Here is a 22,267-nt window from a genome sequence, read left to right on the forward strand (position 1 = left end):
TCGTGGAAAGCAAAGCAGACCCTCCTGGTTCGCATGCCTGTTCTAAATGGTGAGCTGGATCAAACAAAGGATGTTCCGAGGGTGGGAATGCGTCCGTTTTGCCCTTAATTGATAATACAGTGACACCAAGCGGAGGGAATATTACTAGCATCATTCATAAACCGGCACAGCCCGTTTAAAGTATCAATTTACAGCCACCAATCAAATCCCGTGAAAACCAAGCTCATGTAGTCATAACTGACAGCATGGGCTACACAGTAATCAATCACAAAGTGTTTTTCCTTTTGTGGCAAAAATTGTTTGTTTTCTGCATCCTTCCCCCGGTTGTAATGCGCAGTTTCTAGTTTGAATTGCATGACTAAATTTCAGAACTTTTGAAAATAGCGTAAAAGTAGTAACCATTAACATATTTGGATTATTTATGATGGATTTTTTTTTTTATCAATAGCCCTAATTTTGCTGCTTTACTGCAAAGTGTTTAACTAGCTTTTCATTATTCTTCTTCTTCTTGTTATTATTATTATTATTATTATTATTATTATTATTATTATTATTATTATTCGTAGTAGTAGTAGTAGTAGTAGTAGTAGTAGTAATAATAATAATAATAATAATCAATTATTTTATTTTAACCCTTCACATTCCAGTTTATTTGCACAGTGCGATATTTACTATTTTAGCATCTTCTTATATTGCTTAGTTATAAGGTTATTATTTAGCGAGCAGGGGGAGTGTGAACCTCTTAAATTAAAATGAAAGTCTTTTCCATGGACAGCAGAAGTTGTCTAATTTTTTAAATCAAAATTGTGTCATTCATTTGCTCATTAAGTAAGCGAGTAAATGCCTCTTTCAAATGGTTACCATACATGAATTAGCTCCCTTGACCAAAAATTGATGAATACTGTAATATGGTGGAAAATAATGTTCAAGATGTAATTAGGTAGAAAATGAAACCAATTTCAGCTAAATTGTGTGATTCGCTGCATGACAATGAAATGAAGTGATCAAGTGTTTCAAATCACCAACAGTAGTGAGAGAGTTGATGTAATCTTGCAATATTGCTAGAGCTGAAATTGCAAATAATCAAACAAAATATTCATTCACTCTTGGGAAATAACCTTATATTTACATTAACACAGCTAAAATGGTTTTGAAGTTGACATAAATAGCCAGCATGAGCCCAGACTGTGTATAGTGAAGAATGCCAGAAAACCAAACACAAGTCTCCAATAGTCACACAAGTAGATGTCAAAGTTCTTCTTACCTCCCCCGAAGTGTTTCTCCTGTCAGGGAGCACCAAAGTGTTGGCGTGGCTTCCCGGGACGACGGTGGACCCGATACTCATCCTGGGTCCGACTAACATGTAGCGTTTATCTCCCGATCTGTACTGGATGCTGTGACACAGCGTGCCATCATAATTAGCGTCTTGTAGATATTTGGAAGTGTACTCTGTGGATTTGGAACACTGCATGGCGATCAGCACGATGATGCTGATGACAAAAAGGAGCGAGACGGAGCCCAAAGTGATGATGAGATAAAAAGTCACATTGTCCTCCTCATTGTCCACTTTTGCTGCACTTTTGACATCGGAAGCTGCAAAAGCCTCTTTGGGCTCCACAAGTTTGACAGTCACAGTAGCTGTTGCCGAGAGCGAAACGTTGCCGTTGTCTTTGACCAGTATGAGCAGTCCATGCTCAGCCTCGTCTGTCTCCGTCAAGGAGCGAAGTGTTCGGATCTGGCCCGTATAGCGGTCCAAAGAAAACAGACTGTGGTCGGTGACTTGCTGCAGAGAAAACAGCAACCAGCCGTTATATCCGATATCGGCGTCATAGGCTCGGACTTTAGTCACCAAGTCTCCTGCTTTCATATTGCGGGGAATCTCCTCCACGCCTTCAGCCGAACCGTTGGAGCTGACTGGATACAGGATGACTGGAGCGTTGTCGTTCTGATCCAGAATGAACACGTTCACCGTCACGTTGCTGCTCAGTGGAGGACTTCCGCCGTCGGTGGCCACCACTTGGAAATGGAAACTTTTCAGCGTCTCAAAGTCAAAACTTTTTAATGCTGATATTTGTCCATTTTCTGAATTTATGTTTAGGAAAGATGCAATGTCATTTGTTTTTGCCCCTCTTGATATTTGATATGAAATCGCTGCATTTTCATCCACGTCTTTGTCTGTTGCACTCACAGCAAATAGAGACGTTCCTGCAATGTTGTTCTCCAAAAGATAAAACTCGAGCGGGTTTTGTTGAAAATGTGGACTGTTGTCATTTACGTCAGCCACTTGGATGCTCAAAGTTTTAAATGCAGATAAAGGAGGCTGACCACAATCTGTAGCGTTAATTATTAATTCATAATGTGCCACTTCCTCTCTATCCAAAACTGTTTTGGTGACAACTGAGTAGGTGTTCTCCTTGTAAGACGGCTTTAATTCAAATGGTACATTATTTGTTATTTGTGAAATAATTTTAGCATTCACACCTGAATCTTTATCTGTGACACTAATGAGGGAAATCACTGTACCAGGTTTAGAATCTTCAGACACTTTATTTGACAGTGATGTCACTTCTATTTGTGGAGTATTATCGTTGACATCTTTTATCTTTATTATAATTCTACACTCACCTGTCATCGGAGGTGTCGCTTTATCTGATGCATCAACTTCCAGCTCATAAACGTCATTTTCTTCAAAATCTATTTTTCCTTTTACATGAATCTCTCCAGTTACTTTGTCCAATTCAAAAATATCATATACATTTCTACTTAACGTTTTTGAAAAAATGTATTCAATTTCTCCATTAGTTCCTTCATCTGGATCTGTTGCATTCATTTTAAATATGGACGTGCCAATTTCAATATTTTCTGCCATTGTAATTTCGTAAATATCCTGGCTAAAAATGGGTGCATTATCATTAATGTCTATGACAATAATGGACAAGTTTAGAGTGCCTGAAAGTGGAGGTTTACCTCCATCCACCGCTGTGACCAGCAGCGAATGTTTGTCCTTCTGCTCCCGGTCCAGAGATTTCTTCAGCACCAAAAACGGAACCTTCCCGGCATCACTTTGACGGATATTAACCTCAAAATGTTCATTTTGCGTCAACGTGTACGTGCGGATGGAGTTGGTGCCCGCGTCTGGATCCCGGGCTGTGTGCAACTGAAATCTCCTCCCTGGCAAAGTGTGCTCGGCTATTTCGAACATCTGCTCGGCTTCGGGAAAGCTCGGATTGTGGTCGTTCACATCCACGATTTCCACCAGCACGTAATGGATTTCAAGAGGGTTTTCCACAAGGATTTTCAGCTCCACGAGACACGCAGCACCGCCCTGGCACAGATCCTCTCTGTCAATATGTTTGTGCACGTACAGAGCCCCATTGTTCTGATTTACCTCAAAAATAGTCTCCTTGGAACTGGACACGACGCGGAAGCGTCGATCGGTCAAGCTGCTGATATCAAGCCCGAGATCCTTGGCGATATTTCCAACCACAGTTCCCTCTTTAACCTCCTCAGCAACAGAGTACCTTATCTGAGCTCGAACATGCTCTCCAGACAAAATCAGAACAGCCAGATAAAAGCCAAAACAGAAGTGTCGCATTTTCCAGATGTGTGTACCATTCCCCATCATGATCCAAAAGAGAACTGAACCCTGTTAGTGGACCAGACACGTTGAGAAGAGCACAATGACGGAACGAACGCACTGCAGTATTTGATCTGCTCTGCTTCCTTTGCTCCGTTCAGACAAAAGGCAAGTGAGAGGAGTGCCTCAGCTCGCAGTCTCATGATGTCATAGTGACACCAAGAGGTAGCAAGCATGAACTGCTTTCAGTATGCCATCACTGTTTTTCAACAAATAGGCTATTTCTTGACCACACCACATCGTTTTCTGTAATGGACAGAATCCAAACTACTAATACTAATACTCTCCAAATAATAAAAGCTGAACCTATACATTCTTTTACTTAAATGAGGCCATATTTCTTACTAACAAAAAATGCTTCAATGAATCAGAGAAATTGACAAGAACCATAAAAAGACCAATTATTTTTTGCTAAACTGCAACAATTATGGCACAATATGCACACAGAAATACTGACTCATTATGCTTCAAATTATGCTCACACAATGATTTTTGTTCACTAAAAAAGGTTCATGTTGAGAAGCACCTGCGGTAAGCCACTCACTATCAACACAAGAAAGTTACATCATTTAAATTAAAGTATAATGCCACAGATACAGCACTACATTATGTACATTGTAGTCATGCCGGGAAAAGTAAGCAAATTAACTTGACAGGTAGATAGATATATTTTGTAATTCATAACTTTGAACAAAGCAAGATGAATCGAACCGTCAAAGCCACAACGTTACTGATAACCAAACGTGTGACCAATAAAGTCAAACCACTAATTTCTTGTTAGTGATTAATTTACTATATGCACACAAACTACTGCAGCATCTGGACTACTTCAAATTCGACATGATTGTTATATTCAGGATCACTAAAGTCGTGATATTTGAGAAGCATGTGCAGTACACTACTCACTCACTCACTATATGACTAAAACACATACTAGTTTGTATTGCAATAATGTGTAATGTAATGGGTTTCAAATAGAAACTCAACAAAAGTGGCCTTAAATAGTGAACATATTCCTTATTGTATTATGATTATTACATGCACTGGCAACAAGTTATTACACTACTGGTTACAGATTCTGAATCATTTGCACAGCTGTCATTGTTTGGTACTACAGCACTAATGCTATCTTTACATAACTTTCTGTATGTGGTAGACTTTCTGTATTTAGTATATCCAAAGTGTTATTTTTGTTATTACTTGATAATGTAATACTAGTGTGTCTCAAACTACCAGAGATAGATTCTTAAACATTCTGATTCTGACATTGGTCTCCTCTTGTGAGGCACATTTAGTATTTCACTAAATTGACTTGCAGATGGCTGTAGGTGTTTGTATGGAGTACATGTTTAAAAAAAAAAAAAAAAAAAAAGAGGAATAAAAGTGTCAAAACAATAACTCAAATGAGATCCAAGCTAGTTCAACGGTTTTAGGAAAGTTGGGGTCAAATGTCAGACCCACAAACAGCAATTAATAGCTAACTGAAAGCACATACAAGAAACATTAGAAACATAAATATATTATTTTCTGTCTTACCTCCCCCAAAGTGTTTCTCCTGTCAGGGAGCACCAGAGTGTTGGCGTGGCTACCCGGGACAATGGTGGACCCGATACTCATCCTGGGTCCAACTAACATGTAGCGTTTGTCTCCCGATCTGTACTGGATGCTGTGACACAGCGTGCCATCATAATTAGCGTCTTGTAGATATTTGGAAGTGTACTCTGTGGATTTGGAGCACTGCATGGCGATCAGCACGATGATGCTGATGACAAAAAGGAGCGAGACGGAGCCCAAAGTGATGATGAGATAAAAAGTCACATTGTCCTCCTCATTGTCCACTTTTGCTGCACTTTTGACATCGGAAGCTGCAAAAGCCTCTTTGGGCTCCACAAGTTTGACAGTCACAGTAGCTGTTGCCGAGAGCGAAACGTTGCCGTTGTCTTTGACCAGTATGAGCAGTCCATGCTCAGCCTCGTCTGTCTCCGTCAAGGAGCGAAGTGTTCGGATCTGGCCCGTATAGCGGTCCAAAGAAAACAGACTGTGGTCGGTGACTTGCTGCAGAGAAAACAGCAACCAGCCGTTATATCCGATATCGGCGTCATAGGCTCGGACTTTAGTCACCAAGTCTCCTGCTTTCATATTGCGGGGAATCTCCTCCACGCCTTCAGCCGAACCGTTGGAGCTGACTGGATACAGGATGACTGGAGCGTTGTCGTTCTGATCCAGAATGAACACGTTCACCGTCACGTTGCTGCTCAGTGGAGGACTTCCGCCGTCGGTGGCCACCACTTGGAACTGGAAACTTTTCAGCGCCTCAAAGTCAAAACTTTTTAGAGCTGATATTTGTCCATTCTCTGAATTTATATTTAGGAAAGACATGATGTCATTGAGCCGTCCTTCTCTCACAATATGATATGAAATAGCTGCATTCTCATTTATATCCTTGTCTGTTGCACTTACATAGAAAATTGAATTCCCAGCCACGTTGTTCTCTGATAAATAAAACTCAAGGGGGTTCTGTTCAAAGTGTGGACTGTTATCGTTCACATCTGATATCTGAATATTGAGAGATTTGACAGCTGATAAAGGAGGCTCACCACAGTCTGTGGCTTTAATTGTGATTTCATAATGAGACACTTCCTCTCTGTCCAAATATTCTTTAGTCACCACTGAAAATATGTTTTCTTTGTAGGATGGTTTTAATTCAAAAGGGACATCATTTGTTATGGTGGAGATAATTTTGCCATTAACACCAGAATCTTTATCCTTCACGCTAATGAGGGATATAACTGTACCAGGTTTTGAGTCTTCGGGCACTATATTTGACAGTGACGTCACTTCTATTTCTGGAACATTATCATTCATGTCTCTTATCTTTATAATGACTCTACACTCCCCTGTCAGGGGTGGGGTTCCTCTGTCGGATGCTTCAATGTCTAGTTTAAATACGTCATTTTCTTCATAATCTACTTTTCCTTTTACTCGAATCACCCCAGTCAATTTCTCCACTTCAAATACACTGTAAACATTTTTCTTCAATGTCTTTGCAAGGCTGTATTCAATTTCCCCGTTAATGCCTTCATCTGGGTCTGTACCGTTTATTTTAAATATTGAAGTACCAATCTGAATATTTTCTGGTATTGTAATTTGGTAATTATCCTGACTGAATATAGGTCTATTGTCGTTGATATCGAGGACAATAATGGACACATTTAGAGTGCCCGATCGGGGAGGTTTCCCTCCATCCACCGCTGTGACCAGCAGCGAGTGTTTTGCCTTTTGTTCCCGGTCCAGAATTTTTTTCAGCACCAAAAATGGAATTTTATCCTCATCGCTCTGGCGGACATCTACTTCAAAATGCTCATTTGACGTCAACGTGTATGCGCGGATGGAGTTCATCCCTGCGTCAGGATCATGCGCTGCATGCAACTGGAATCTTTTACCAGGCAACGTGTGCTCCGCAATTTCAAACGTTTGCTCCTTTTCAGTAAAAACGGGGGAGTGGTCGTTGACATCTGTGATTTCTATAACGACATAATGTATTTCCAACGGGCTTTCCACGATCACTTTGAGCTCAAAGAGGCAGGCGCCGCTGCCCTGACACGAGTCATCTCTGTCTATTCTCTTGCTCACGTACAACACCCCATTGTGCTGGTTTACCTCAAAAAAGGCCTCCTTCGATTCGGAAACCACTCGGAACCGTCGAGCAACCAGAGAGCTGATATCAAGGCCCAGATCCTTTGCAATATTCCCCACGACAGTTCCATCTTTAACCTCCTCGGGAATGGAGTAGCGAATTTCTGACAAAGCCCTTTTTCCCAGCAGCAGAAGCAAAGCAAAATGAAAAAGAACACGGGCCGCCATCTCCCGACAACAGTAAAATGCAGCTACACAAAATCCTATAGGTGATGTTTAAATCCAAGTCATTTTGTGTCTTTTTTTTTTTTTTTTTTTTTTGCGCTGCTCCAACACGATGTGTACGACCTCAGTCTTAAAAGCCGCCTGAGATTTTGTCAAGCTCAAACAAAAGATGTATGTACTGGGGAGGGCCATGGCCATGATTTTTAATGTTACACTGACACCAAGAGGAACGACAGAAACGTTGGCAACGTTTGGGGGGGAAAAAAATCTAATAACAAATGTAAAATAGTCCTAAATTGTCCAACGAAAAATATTCCCTATTTCGAACACCCGACCCAGTAAGTCATTATTTATATTCAATAAGTGCTTAAAACCAACACGATGAAGTTCAAATAGAGCAACACGCTACATTTTAAATTAATGCTGTGACAATAAACTATGTGCCCCACAATGCAAGATTAACTGTGCGCTGACGACATCCGGCCGCAACTGGTGAGTCAAGTCAATCATAGCAGGAGAAGTTAGTGTATTAAAACAATAGAGAATTACAAAATAATAATAATAATAATAATAATAATAATAATAATAATAATAATAATAATAATAATAATAATAATAATAATAATAATAATAATAATAATAATAATAATAATGAAGAAGAAAAAGGATGTGTTGCAGATCAGGTTTGGATGGTCAGAAAAATATTTCTGGTCGAAAAACGTACAATTGACTTGTAATCTCAGCAAAATATATTGGGGAAAAAAAGAGTATTCTTCTTCTTCTTCTTCTCATTATTATTATTATTATTATTATTATTATTATTATTATTATTATTATTATTATTATTGTAAGAAGAAAAAGAAGAATTTATGCCATTATGTTGAATGTATGTCTTTGCAAAAACAATAGGGAACTATTGTTGTTCAAAACATTTTTGGCACTTCAGCTTTCAGTTATAAAAATAATAATAATCTAAGAAATGAAATTAATGAATTTTCCATTTTCAGTAGGCGAAGTCTGGCTGAAGACAAATGGGATGTCGTTGAGGACAAAAAATAAACAAACACATTTGCATCAACATACAGCAAACCATTCATCGCCCCTGAAAATTAAAAAAATATATATATATCATCCGCCATTCACTCAACAATAAGCCACTTTTGTCTCACCTAGCTCAAATCCATATCTGTATTCAAGAAACTTACATTGCTCAAAACAGAACTTGAAACTTGGCCATGCATGAAGCACTTTATACTATAGAGCAACTAAACAGCTTGAAGAGGAACATGTTCACAAGCAACAATTGTGCAACATAAATAGCAATGAAGACCCATTGTTCTCATCTACTACAAGCAACCAGCATCTTTTTTTATGACAACATGAGTTTTTAAAATTTGCTATCAATTTCATGGAAATATTGCAACATTGTTTCTTTTACAGATCAAAAGAAGGATCAAATTAAAAATATTCATTTCCGTCACTTCAATTGTAAGAAACATAGGAAACAGCTTTTGTCTTACCTCCCCAGAAGTGTTTCTCCTGTCTGGGAGCACTAAAGTGTTGGCATGGCTGCCCGGGACGATGGTGGAGCCGATACTCATCCTGGGTCCAACTAACATGTAGCGTTTGTCTCCCGATCTGTACTGGATGCTGTGACACAGCGTGCCATCATAATTAGCGTCTTGTAGATATTTGGAAGTGTACTCTGTGGATTTGGAGCACTGCATGGCGATCAGCACGATGATGCTGATGACAAAAAGCAGCGAGACGGAGCCCAAAGTGATGATGAGATAAAAAGTCACATTGTCCTCCTCATTGTCCACTTTTGCTGCACTTTTGACATCGGAAGCTGCAAAAGCCTCTTTGGGCTCCACAAGTTTGACAGTCACAGTAGCTGTTGCCGAGAGCGAAACGTTGCCGTTGTCTTTGACCAGTATGAGCAGTCCATGCTCAGCCTCGTCTGTCTCCGTCAAGGAGCGAAGTGTTCGGATCTGGCCCGTATAGCGGTCCAAAGAAAACAGACTGTGGTCGGTGACTTGCTGCAGAGAAAACAGCAACCAGCCGTTATATCCGATATCGGCGTCATAGGCTCGGACTTTAGTCACCAAGTCTCCTGCTTTCATATTGCGGGGAATCTCCTCCACGCCTTCAGCCGAACCGTTGGAGCTGACTGGATACAGGATGACTGGAGCGTTGTCGTTCTGATCCAGAATGAACACGTTCACCGTCACGTTGCTGCTCAGTGGAGGACTTCCGCCGTCGGTGGCCACCACTTGGAACTGGAAACTTTTCAGCGTCTCAAAGTCAAAACTTTTTAGAGCCGATATTTGTCCATTTTCAGAATTGACATTCAGGAAAGATGTGATGTCAGTATGACCTCCCTGTCTGACGATATAATAGGACACTGCAGCATTGTCATCTAAGTCGTTATCAAAAGCTTTGACTGAAAAGACCGAAGCACCAGGTTCATTGTTTTCTGTCAGATATAACTCTAAAGGATTTTGTGGGAATTCTGGGATGTTATCATTCACATCTTTTACTTGGATGCTTACAGTTTTGAATGTGGAAAGGGGAGGTTCACCACAGTCAGTCGCTGTGATTGAAATGTCATAACTTGATTTTGTTTCTCTGTCTAAAATGTCTTTTGTCACTAAGGAATACATATTTTCTTTGAATGATGGCTTTAATTCAAATGGTACATTTTCTGTTAGACTGCAAATAACTTTCCCATTGGGGCCCGAATCAATATCAGTGATACTGATGAGAGCAATCACAGTCCCACGTTTCGCATCTTCTGGGACCATGCTCGTAATGGATGTCACGTCAATCTCGGGTTTGTTATCATTCACATCTTGAATCTTTATAATGACTCTGCAATCTGTTGTCATGGGAGGCTGACCTTTGTCGGAGGCCTGCACGTCCAACTTGAACACATTATAAGTCTCAAAGTCAATTTGACCATTAACTCGAATTTCACCCAATTTTTTGTCAAGACTAAAAAGATGCAACACATCTGTATTCATGTCCCCTCGAAATTCATATTCCACCTCCCCATTTGCTCCATCATCCAGGTCAGTGGCTTGAACTTTGATTACAAAGGTGCCTAATGCAGCATTTTCTTGCAATGCAATAGAATATCCCTCTTTTGAGAAAATAGGTCTGTTATCATTGATATCAAGAACGCGTATAGTCACATTAAGGTGTGCAGATTTTGATGGTGTCCCTCCATCTATAGCAGACAAAATTAAGCTATGGTTAATTTTCTCTTCCCTGTCTAGCTGTTTTTGTAACAATAAAAATGGAATTTTATCATCATCTCTATCCCGAATTTCAAGTTGGAAATGGTCGTTCTGACTGAGTTTATAACGCTGGATTGAATTAATTCCAACATCTGGGTCTTTTGCACCTGGTAATTGAAAGCGTGCACCAGATAAAGTATTTTCTGCTATTTCTATTACTGTCCCCTTTTCCGCAAAGCTCGGCGCGTGGTCGTTGGCATCTGTCACTTCCACGGAGACATAATGAATCTCCAGCGGGTTCTCAACAACAATTTTGAGATCCATCACACACACAGCATTCCTGTCGCACAGCTGCTCGCGATCGAGGCGTTTCTGCACCAACAGCAGCCCATTGTTCGGGTTTACCTCAAACAGCGCGTCCTGTGCGCCGGTCACAATGCGAAACCTCCTGCTCGTCAAAGTGCCGACATCGAGGCCCAAATCCTTTGCAACATTCCCAACAGCAGATCCGACCTTAACCTCTTCTGGAACGGAATATTTCAGCTGGGCTGAAACCAGCTCCCCGAAACAAAGCAGGAGGGGGAAAAACACAGGGCGCGTCCAATACATGTTTATCCGTCTTCTTCCTTTATCTTCGTATGAGTTATAATTTAAAACACCATAACTGGATAGCAATGAATATTTTCTACACGTATGCCGTGGTTAGAAATAAAGAAACACGCTCGGACGGAGGAGGCTCCGCATGCGAACCCGAGCAATTGTGTTCTTTGTAGTCCACCAATGACGTTCCTTTTTTCAAACAACATTTTTGATGCGCCATCCACGTTTAAACACTGACACCTAGTGGACAATCATACTTGGTATTATATCAGGATGATGCTGTGATAAAGAAAACTGGTGAAGCGGTCGGCTTGGGAACAGGTTGGCACCTGAAAACGTGGGGTGTGAGGGGGGGGGGGTATATTTTGAATGTGTGACAGGGCAGCTGATTTCTTACGTCCGCCTATTTCCTATAAACGTGTGTTTTGCTTGCACATTTAGGACGACAGTAGGCTAGTCTGAGCCAGTCATATATTCACTGGCCAGTGGCCACTCAAATAGGTTCAGCACCATGGACAGCGCCAGGTCTTGAGGGGAGTGAGTCGGTAAAAGCATTCTGATTGGTCTGACAAGCAATGGAACGACTTCTTAAATCCAAAACAACCATTATAGACGATGTTTATTGGGCAATGTCAAAATGTGTCTGATTTTATACTGAAGCAATATGGCCACATTTGTGTTCTTTTTTTTTTATGGATCAATCTCCATTCCACCAATTAAAAAACAACAACAGTGGAACATTTTTCACATGTATGCTGTCTGAATCAGTCATTCTGTACTGGTGGGTTAGGACCCAAGAGTGGGTCGTGGACCCTTTTTTTTTTTTTTTTACGCCAAGTTGCTTAAAAAAAACATGTACTGTATATTCTGGCGAATTCAGTACAATATAGATGCGTGACAAATTCCCACAAAGTACATGTTAGGCAAGTGATGGGAAGTGTTAATTGTGCGCTAGTCATATTTGACTCTTGAAAAAATATAGAGCAGCTCACCCTTAGGCTTGCGGGCGTCACAGCAATTTGCTATTTTTAAACAACGAAAAAACTTTTTTGTTCTGATTTTCCACAACAGTGGGTTGAAACCAACAACAGTAAGATGTGAGCACCAGGGTGACAACAGTTGCGAACCATCGTTCTAAAATGAACTAAAAATTTGTGTTTTGTGTGTGTTTTCAGTAAAAACGAAAAATGTAAGTTTTGCCTTACCTCCCCCGAAGTGTTTCTCCTGTCAGGGAGCACGAGAGTGTTGGCGTGGCTGCCCGGGACGATGGTGGACCCGATACTCATCCTGGGTCCAACTAACATGTAGCGTTTGTCTCCCGATCTGTACTGGATGCTGTGACACAGCGTGCCATCATAATTAGCGTCTTGTAGATATTTGGAAGTGTACTCTGTGGATTTGGAGCACTGCATGGCGATCAGCACGATGATGCTGATGACAAAAAGCAGCGAGACGGAGCCCAAAGTGATGATGAGATAAAAAGTCACATTGTCCTCCTCATTGTCCACTTTTGCTGCACTTTTGACATCGGAAGCTGCAAAAGCCTCTTTGGGCTCCACAAGTTTGACAGTCACAGTAGCTGTTGCCGAGAGCGAAACGTTGCCGTTGTCTTTGACCAGTATGAGCAGTCCATGCTCAGCCTCGTCTGTCTCCGTCAAGGAGCGAAGTGTTCGGATCTGGCCCGTATAGCGGTCCAAAGAAAACAGACTGTGGTCGGTGACTTGCTGCAGAGAAAACAGCAACCAGCCGTTATATCCGATATCGGCGTCATAGGCTCGGACTTTAGTCACCAAGTCTCCTGCTTTCATATTGCGGGGAATCTCCTCCACGCCTTCAGCCGAACCGTTGGAGCTGACTGGATACAGGATGACTGGAGCGTTGTCGTTCTGATCCAGAATGAACACGTTCACCGTCACGTTGCTGCTCAGTGGAGGACTTCCGCCGTCGGTGGCCACCACTTGGAACTGGAAACTTTTCAGCGTCTCAAAGTCAAAACTTTTTAGTGCTGATATTTCACCATTCTCGGGGTTGATGTTTAAAAAAGTTGACATTTTAACTTGGCTTCCTTCTCCTCTGTTAATGTGATACGTCAGAGCTGCATTTTCATTCAAGTCTTTATCAAATGCAGTGACAGAAAAAATGGACTTCCCTGGCACATTATTTTCCAGCAAATAAAGTTGGATTGGATTGTGCAAGAAGGTTGGAATATTATCATTAACGTCTGACACATCCACATGGAGAATTTTAAAAGTGGACAAAGGAGGTCGACCACAGTCTGTAGCTGTGATTGTGATGTCATAATCCGCCACTAATTCTCGATCCAGTCTGTCTTTCAGAACCAGCGAGTACATGTTATCTTGAAATGAAGGTTTTAACTCGAATGGGACATTTTGTGAAAGACTACATATGACTTTGCCATTCAATCCGACGTCTTTGTCGGTGATGCTTATAAGAGAAACGACAGTCCCAGGTTTGGAGTCTTCTGGTACCGTTTTTGAAAGAGATGTCACGTCTATTTCAGGTTGGTTATCATTTTCATCAACTACTTTTATGACCACCCTGCAATAGGTGCTCATTGGAGGATGTCCTTTGTCTGTCGCATGGACGTCCAATTTGTAAACATCAACTTTCTCAAAATCAATTTGGCCCTTTACTCTTACTTCACCAGTGATTTTATCCAAACTGAACATTTCATAGATTTTTGAATCAAGTTGTCCTCCAAAATAATATTCAATTTCACTGTTTAATCCCTCATCCAGATCTGTTGCTTCCACCTGAATAATGCTTGTGTCAGGTTTCACATTTTCAGATAAAGTTAGAGAATAGAGGTTTTGTGTAAATCTTGGCTGGTTATCATTTGAATCAAGCACTTTAACCGTAATGTTAAGACTTCCCGATCTTGGTGGATTTCCACCGTCGACTGCAGTCAGAACAAGTCTGTGCTCAGAGTGTTTTTCTCGGTCTAAAGACTTTTGTAAAACCAAAAATGGCACCTTGTCTTCATCTATTTCACTAATTTGTGCACTAAAATATTCATTTGCATTTAATTTATACGCACGCACCGTATTAGTGACAACATCTGGGTCATATGCATTTGGTAACTGAAAGCTTCTGCCTGGAAGAGTGGACTCATATATTTCAAATTTCTTCTCTACCTCTTGAAAAGTGGGTGAATTGTCATTAATGTCTATAATTTCTACACCAACATGATGAATTTCCATCGGATTCTCAGCGACTAATTTCAGATTAACTAAACATGGTGAAATGCCCTCACATATCTCCTCTCTGTTGATGCTTTTACGCACAAAGAGGACGCCATTGTTCACATTTACCTCAAACTGAGGCCCCTCATTGCCCGAAACAATCCGAAAACGTCTCTCCACCAACGTGCTGATGTCCAATCCCAGATCCTTGGCGACGTTCCCCACCACGGTTCCCACTTTGACTTCCTCTGCGATGGAATATTTGATCTGTGCTGCGATCTGCTCCAGACAAACCAACATGATGCAGAGAAACAGACCTCGCCTTTGTCCTCCTGCTCCCATCCTCTCAGCTTGGATTGGAGCTTTGAAATCCAAATTCCACCAAAAACTTAACCCACCAAAATGACAAAATAATTTATCATAAAGTATAACTAAAAATACAAGACAATGTAGGACTGAAACGACTGCAACATCCGCCTCTGTTGAAGGTACCGTCTCCTCTGATGACTTGAACAAAACGATTCCAGAAGGGGCAGGACGCCTCATGCTCAACACTGTATACTGATCAGAAGCTGCCACCTAGTGGTTATATTTCATTATGTGCATGAATACTATAAACATGAATGTAAGCATGATTCTGACTTGCTGTCAAATAGTTTTTGAAGTTCTCGTCCTGCTGAACACTGCATTTCTTTATATACAAAATGTAGCATCCATCCATCCATCCATCTTCTTCCGCTTATCCGGGGTCGGGTCGCGGGGGCAGCAGCTTCAGGAGGGAAACCCAGACTTCCCTCTCCCCAGCCACTTCAACCAGCTCCTCCGGTGGGATCCCAAGGCGTTCCCAGGCCAGCCGAGAGACATAGTCTCTCCAGCGTGTCCTGGGTCGTCCCCGGGGCCTCCCACCGGTGGGACATGCCCGGAACACCTCCCCAGGGAGGCGTCCAGGAGGCATCCGAACCAGATGCCCGAGCCACCTCAGCTGGCTCCTCTCAACGCGGAGGAGCAGCGGCTCGACTCTGAGTCCCTCCCGGATGACCGAGCTTCTCACCCTATCTCTAAGGGAGAGCCCGGACACCCTGCGGAGGAAACTCATTTCGGCCGCTTGTATCCGGGATCTCGTTCTTTCGGTCACGACCCACAGCTCGTGACCATAGGTGAGGGTTGGAACGTAGATCGACCGGTAAATCGAGAGCTTTGCCTTTTGGCTCAGCTCTTTCTTCACCACGACGGACCGATACAGAGTCCGCATCACTGCAGACGCTGCACCGATCCGCCTGTCGATCTCCCGCTCCATCCTACCCTCACTCGTGAACAAGACCCCAAGATACTTGAACTCCTCCACTTGGGGCAGGATCTCATCCCCGACCTGAAGTCGACACTCCACCCTTTTCCGACTGAGGACCATGGTCTCGGATTTGGAGGTGCTGATCCTCATCCCAGCCGCTTCACACTCGGCTGCGAACCGCTCCAGTGAGAGCTGAAGGTCCCGGCCTGATGAAGCCAACAGCACCACATCATCTGCAAAGAGCAGAGATGCAATGCTGAGGCCACCAAACCGGAACCCCTCCACTCCTCGGCTGCGCCTAGAAATTCTGTCCATAAAAGTTATGAACAGAATCGGTGACAAAGGGCAACCTTGGCGGAGTCCAACCCTCACCGGAAACGAATCCGACTTACTGCCGGCAATGCGGACCAAACTCTGGCAACGGTCGTACAGGGACCGAACAGCCCGTAACAAGGGGCCCGGCACCCCGTACTCCCGAAGCACCCCCCACAGAACTCCCCGAGGGACACGGTCGAACGCCTTCTCCAGATCCACAAAACACATGTGGACTGGTTGAGCGAACTCCCACGCACCCTCGAGGATCCTGCGGAGGGTGTAGAGCTGGTCCACTGTTCCACGGCCAGGACGAAAACCACACTGCTCCTCCTGGATCCGAGATTCGACCTCCCGACGGACCCTCCTCTCCAGCACCCCTGAATAGACCTTACCAGGGAGGCTGAGGAGTGTGATCCCTCTGTAGTTGGAACACACCCTCCGGTCCCCCTTCTTAAAAAGGGGGACCACCACCCCGGTCTGCCAATCCAGAGGCACTGTCCCCGATGTCCACGCGATGTTGTAGAGGCGTGTCAACCACGACAGCCCCACAACATCCAGAGTCTTTAGGAACTCCGGGCGGATCTCATCCACCCCCGGGGCCCTGCCACCGAGGAGCTTTCCAACCACCTCAGTGACTTCGACCCCAGAGATAGGAGAGCCCACCCCAGAGTCCCCAGACTCTGCTTCCTCAAAAGGAGACGTGTTGGTGGAATTGAGGAGGTCTTCGAAGTATTCCCCCCACCGCTTCACGACGTCCCGAGTCGAGGTCAGCAGCACCCCATCGCCACTATACACAGTGTTAATGGTGCACTGCTTTCCTCTCCTGAGACGCCGGATGGTGGACCAGAATTTCCTCGAAGCCGTCCGGAAGTCGTTTTCCATGGCCTCACCGAACTCCTCCCATGTCCGAGTTTTTGCCTCAGCAACCGCCGAAGCCGCGTTCCGCTTGGCCATCCGGTACCTGTCAGCTGCCTCCGGAGTCCGACAGGCCAAAAAGGCCCGATAGGACTCCTTCTTCAGCTTGACGGCATCCCTTACCGCTGGTGTCCACCAGCGGGTTCGAAGATTGCCGCCGCGACAGGCACCGACCACCTTACGGCCACAGCTCCGATCGGCCGCCTCAACAATGGAGGCGCGGAACATGGTCCATTCGGACTCAATGTCCCCCACCTCCCCCGAGACAAGGGAGAAGCTCTGCCGGAGGTGGGCATTGAAACTCTTTCTGACAGGGGATTCCGCCAGACGTTCCCAGCAAACCCTCACAATACGTTTGGGTCTGCCAGGTCGGACCGGCATCTTCCCCCACCATCGGAGCCAACACACCACCAGGTGGTGATCAGTTGACAGCTCCGCCCCTCTCTTCACCCGAGTGTCCAAAACATGCGGCCGCAAATCCGATGACACGACTACAAAGTCGATCATCGAACTGCGGCCTAGGGTGTCCTGGTGCCAAGTGCACATATGGACACCCTTATGCTTGAACATGGTGTTCGTTATGGACAAACCGTGACGAGCACAGAAGTCCAATAACAGAACACCGCTCGGGTTCCGATCAGGGGGGCCGTTCCTCCCAATCACGCCCCTCCAGGTCTCACTGTCATTCCCCACGTGAGCGTTGAAGTCCCCCAGCAGGACGAGGGAGTCCCCAGAGGGAGCGCTCTCCAGCACACCCTCCACGGACTCCAAGAAGGGTGGGTACTCTGAGCTGCTGTTTGGTGCATATGCACAAACAACAGTCAGGACCCGTCCCCCCACCCGAAGGCGGAGGGAGGCTACCCTCTCGTCCACCGGGGTAAACCCCAACGTACAGGCGCCGAGCCGGGGGGCAATAAGTATGCCCACACCTGCTCTGCGCCTCACACCGTGGGCAACTCCAGAGTGGAAGAGAGTCCAACCCCTCTCAAGAGGACTGGTACCAGAGCCCAAGCCGTGTGTGGAGGCGAGTCCGACTATGTCTAGTCGGAACTTCTCGGCCTCGCACACCAGCTCGGGCTCCTTCCCTGCCAGAGAGGTGACATTCCATGTCCCAAGAGCCAGTTTCTGTAGCCGGGGGTCGGTCCGCCAAGGTCTCCTCCCTTGGCCGCCACCCAGCCCACACTGCACCCGACCCCTTTGGCCCCTCCCACCGGTGGTGAGCCCGTGGGAAGGGGGACCCACGTTGCCTCTTCGGGCTGTGCCCGGCCGGGCCCCATGGGTGCAGGCCCGGCCACCAGGCGCTCGCCAGCGAGCCCCGCCTCCAGGCCTGGCTCCAGAGGGGGGCCCCGGTGACCCGCGTCCGGGCGAGGGAAACGCGTCTCCAAAATTTTTTCTCATCATAGGGGTCTTCTGAGCCGTTCTTAGTCTGGCCCCTCACCTAGGACCTGTTTGCCATGGGTGACCCTGCCAGGGGCATAAAGCCCCAGACAACATAGCTCCTAGGATCATTGCGACACGCAAACCCCTCCACCACGTTAAGGTGCCGGCTCACGGAGGGGAAAATGTAGCATAAATGACACAATATGTCAAGGTTTGTATAATGTAGTTAATTTCACAAATATATTCCGGTTGCCATGTCAGAAATATATTCCTCCACAACATCCCTATTAAACCATCCACGAGTCTTTTATCTCACGAAATTCAAACTTTAATCCCTCAATTCCTGCCATCAAAACAATCATTTGAATCCAAACACTTACAGTTTTGCATTCTGTCGTTTTGTTCATAAAGTTGTTGACTCTATTTGGATCCAACACTCACTACTTTAAACACAAGACACAGCAGCCCAGTCATTACACAGTGATCAATGCAGCAGCATTGAGAGATTAAACATGACTGCACTGGCTATATGTGTATAGTGTAGCTGACATATTAAAAAAATAAATAAATAAAAACACATTAAAAAAATAGAAAGTAAACTATAAAAAAAAATATTTAAAAGAAACAGAAGTAAAGAAAAAAATAGTTGACCTCCCGCCACAGATGTAGCATAGCTGCAATGAATTATTGTAAAAAGCTGAAATCTTTGGAATTGCTCTAATCAATGTAAACCTGAATCATAAACAAACATAACAACAAATAGATTAATGAACAAATCATTGTGGACCCTGCGATTGGCTGGCAACCAGTTCAGGGTGTACCCCGCCTACTGCCGAAGCCTGCTGGGATAGGCTCCAGCACCCCCGCGACACTTGTGAGGAAGAAGCGGTTAAGAAAATTGATGGCTGGATGGATCATTGCGGACCTTAAATGTCACCAACCTGCTCCCCACAATTCAGCACCACCGACGGAAGTGGATTAACTGTCTTCCTGAACTTTTAAGTGTAAGACAAACTGTCAGTTCAAAGCAATTCAACGAATTTGGCATGACAGCATTGTTGCTTTTACCAAAAAAGTAGATCAAATTACAGTCATACACCAAAGTCTTTCAGAGTCCACATGTCTATTTTAAAAGTCTACCATGGTATAAAAAATCAAATTAAAAAAAATATTCTTCTTACCTCCCCCGAAGTGTTTCTCCTGTCAGGGAGCACCAGAGTGTTGGCGTGGCTGCCCGGGACAACGGTGGAGCCGATACTCATCCTGGGTCCGACTAACATGTAGCGTTTGTCTCCTGATCTGTACTGGATGCTGTGACACAGCGTGCCATCATAATTAGCGTCTTGTAGATATTTGGAAGTGTACTCTGTGGATTTGGAGCACTGCATGGCGATCAGCACGATGATGCTGATGACAAAAAGGAGCGAGACGGAGCCCAAAGTGATGATGAGATAAAAAGTCACATTGTCCTCCTCATTGTCCACTTTTGCTGCACTTTTGACATCGGAAGCTGCAAAAGCCTCTTTGGGCTCCACAAGTTTGACAGTCACAGTAGCTGTTGCCGAGAGCGAAACGTTGCCGTTGTCTTTGACCAGTATGAGCAGTCCATGCTCAGCCTCGTCTGTCTCCGTCAAGGAGCGAAGTGTTCGGATCTGGCCCGTATAGCGGTCCAAAGAAAACAGACTGTGGTCGGTGACTTGCTGCAGAGAAAACAGCAACCAGCCGTTATATCCGATATCGGCGTCATAGGCTCGGACTTTAGTCACCAAGTCTCCTGCTTTCATATTGCGGGGAATCTCCTCCACGCCTTCAGCCGAACCGTTGGAGCTGACTGGATACAGGATGACTGGAGCGTTGTCGTTCTGATCCAGAATGAACACGTTCACCGTCACGTTGCTGCTCAGTGGAGGACTTCCGCCGTCGGTGGCCACCACTTGGAACTGGAAACTCTTCAGCGTCTCAAAGTCAAAACTTTTTAGTGCTGATATTTCACCATTCTCTGGGTTGATGTTTAAAAAAGTTGACATTTTAACTTGGCTTCCTTCTCCTCTGTTAATGTGATACGTCAGAGCTGCATTTTCATTCAAGTCTTTATCAAATGCAGTGACAGAAAAAATGGACTTCCCTGGCACATTATTTTCCAGCAAATAAAGTTGGATTGGATTGTGCAAGAAGGTTGGAATATTATCATTAACGTCTGACACATCAACATGAAGAATTTTAAAAGTGGACAGAGGCGGTTGACCACAGTCTGTAGCTGTGATTGTGATGTCATAATCCGCCACTAATTCTCGATCCAGTCTGTCTTTCAGAACCAGCGAGTACATGTTATCTTGAAATGAAGGTTTTAACTCAAATGGGACATTTTGTGAAAGACTACATATGACTTTGCCGTTCAATCCGACATCTTTGTCGGTGATGCTTATAAGAGAAATGACAGTCCCAGGTTTAGAGTCTTCTGGCACAGTTTTTGACAGAGATGTCACGTCTATTTCAGGTTGATTGTCATTTTCATCAACTATTTTAATTATCACTCGGCAGTCGGTACTCATTGGAGGTTGTCCTTTATCTGTGGCATGGACATCCAATTTGTAAACATCAACCTTCTCAAAATCAATGTGGCCCTTTACTGTTATTTCACCTGTGTTTTTATCCAAACTAAATGTTTCATTTAGTTTAGATTCGAGTTCCCCACCAAAATGATATTCAACTTCTCCATTTAATCCTTCATCTAGGTCAGTTGCTTCCACCTTGATAACAACTGTGCCCGATTTTACATTTTCAGATAAAGTAACAGAATGCACTTCTTGCTTAAAAATTGGGTGGTTATCATTAGAGTCGAGAACTATAACTGTGACATTAAGACTTCCATATCTTGCTGGATTTCCACCATCAACTGCAGTGAGAACAAGTCTGTGCTCAGTATCTTGTTCTCGGTCCAGAGACTTTTGTAATAATAAGAAGGGTATCTTATCATCGCCTCTCTCCCGAATTTGTAGATTAAAATATTCGTTCATGCTTAACTTGTATGCACGCACTGTATTAACAACAACATCTGGGTCATGTGCGGTTGGTAATTGGAAACGTTTTCCAGGAAGTGTAGACTCTGGGATTTCTAAAATTTTCTCTAACTCTTGAAAAGTGGGTGAATTGTCATTAATGTCTATAATTTCTACACCAACATGATGAATTTCCATCGGATTCTCAGCGACTAATTTCAGATTAACTAAACATGGTGAAATGCCCTCACATATCTCCTCTCTGTTGATGCCTTTATGCACAATGAGGACGCCATTGTTCGCATTTACCTCAAACTGAGCCCCCTCATTGCCCGAAACAATCCGAAAACGTCTCTCCACCAACGTGCTGATGTCCAATCCCAGATCCTTGGCGACGTTCCCCACCACTGTTCCCACTTTGACTTCCTCCGCGATGGAATATTTGATCTGAGCTGCGATCTGCTCCAGACAAACCAACATGATGCAGAGAAACAGACCTCGCCTTTGTCCTCCTGCTCCCATCCTCTCAGCTTGGATTAGAGCATTGAAATCCAAATTCCACCAAAAAAATGAAACCACCAAAATGACAAAATTCTTTATCTCAAATATATCCCCCCAAAAATAAGGCAATAAAAGACTGAAACGACCGCAACATCCGCTTTTGTTGACGGTCCCGTCTCCTCTGATGACTTGAACAAAACGATTCCAGAAGGGGCAGGACACCTTATACTCCACACTTGATATGACACTGCCACCTAGTGGTTATATTTCATTAACTGCATGGAGAACATTAATGTGCTTCTGAGTGATTTTGGGTTACTGTCACGTAG

At 44.0% G+C, this 22,267-nt stretch overlaps 2 protein-coding genes and 2 pseudogenes across 2 annotated transcripts in view; all 4 read right to left on the bottom strand.

The window, feature by feature from the left end:
- LOC144025391 (protocadherin alpha-C2-like) overlaps window positions 1-15,040 on the bottom strand; it is a 144,410-nt gene extending 129,370 nt beyond the window's left edge. The window contains exon 1 of the mRNA XM_077531338.1: window positions 12,543-15,040. Coding sequence (XP_077387464.1) covers window positions 12,543-14,882 — 2,340 coding nt within the window. The 5' untranslated portion in view covers window positions 14,883-15,040. The remainder of the gene's footprint in view (window positions 1-12,542) is intronic.
- LOC144026240 (protocadherin alpha-8-like) lies at window positions 43-7,501 on the bottom strand. The gene is made up of 4 exons (XM_077532829.1): window positions 5,174-7,501; window positions 2,968-3,646; window positions 1,265-2,016; window positions 43-54 (listed from the first exon to the last, which is right to left on the bottom strand). Exons 1-4 carry the CDS (start codon window positions 7,499-7,501, stop codon window positions 43-45), a joined length of 3,771 nt encoding a protein of 1,256 aa, XP_077388955.1.
- On the bottom strand, window positions 8,502-11,486 carry LOC144026242 (protocadherin alpha-8 pseudogene; annotated as a pseudogene).
- Window positions 15,041-19,155: 4,115 nt separating the features above from the next.
- LOC144026261 (protocadherin alpha-8 pseudogene) lies at window positions 19,156-22,097 on the bottom strand (annotated as a pseudogene).
- Between the last annotated feature and the right edge of the window lie 170 nt (window positions 22,098-22,267).

The sequence above is a fragment of the Festucalex cinctus genome, chromosome 9, assembly GCF_051991245.1.
Source record: "Festucalex cinctus isolate MCC-2025b chromosome 9, RoL_Fcin_1.0, whole genome shotgun sequence".
Classification (NCBI taxonomy): domain Eukaryota; kingdom Metazoa; phylum Chordata; class Actinopteri; order Syngnathiformes; family Syngnathidae; genus Festucalex; species Festucalex cinctus.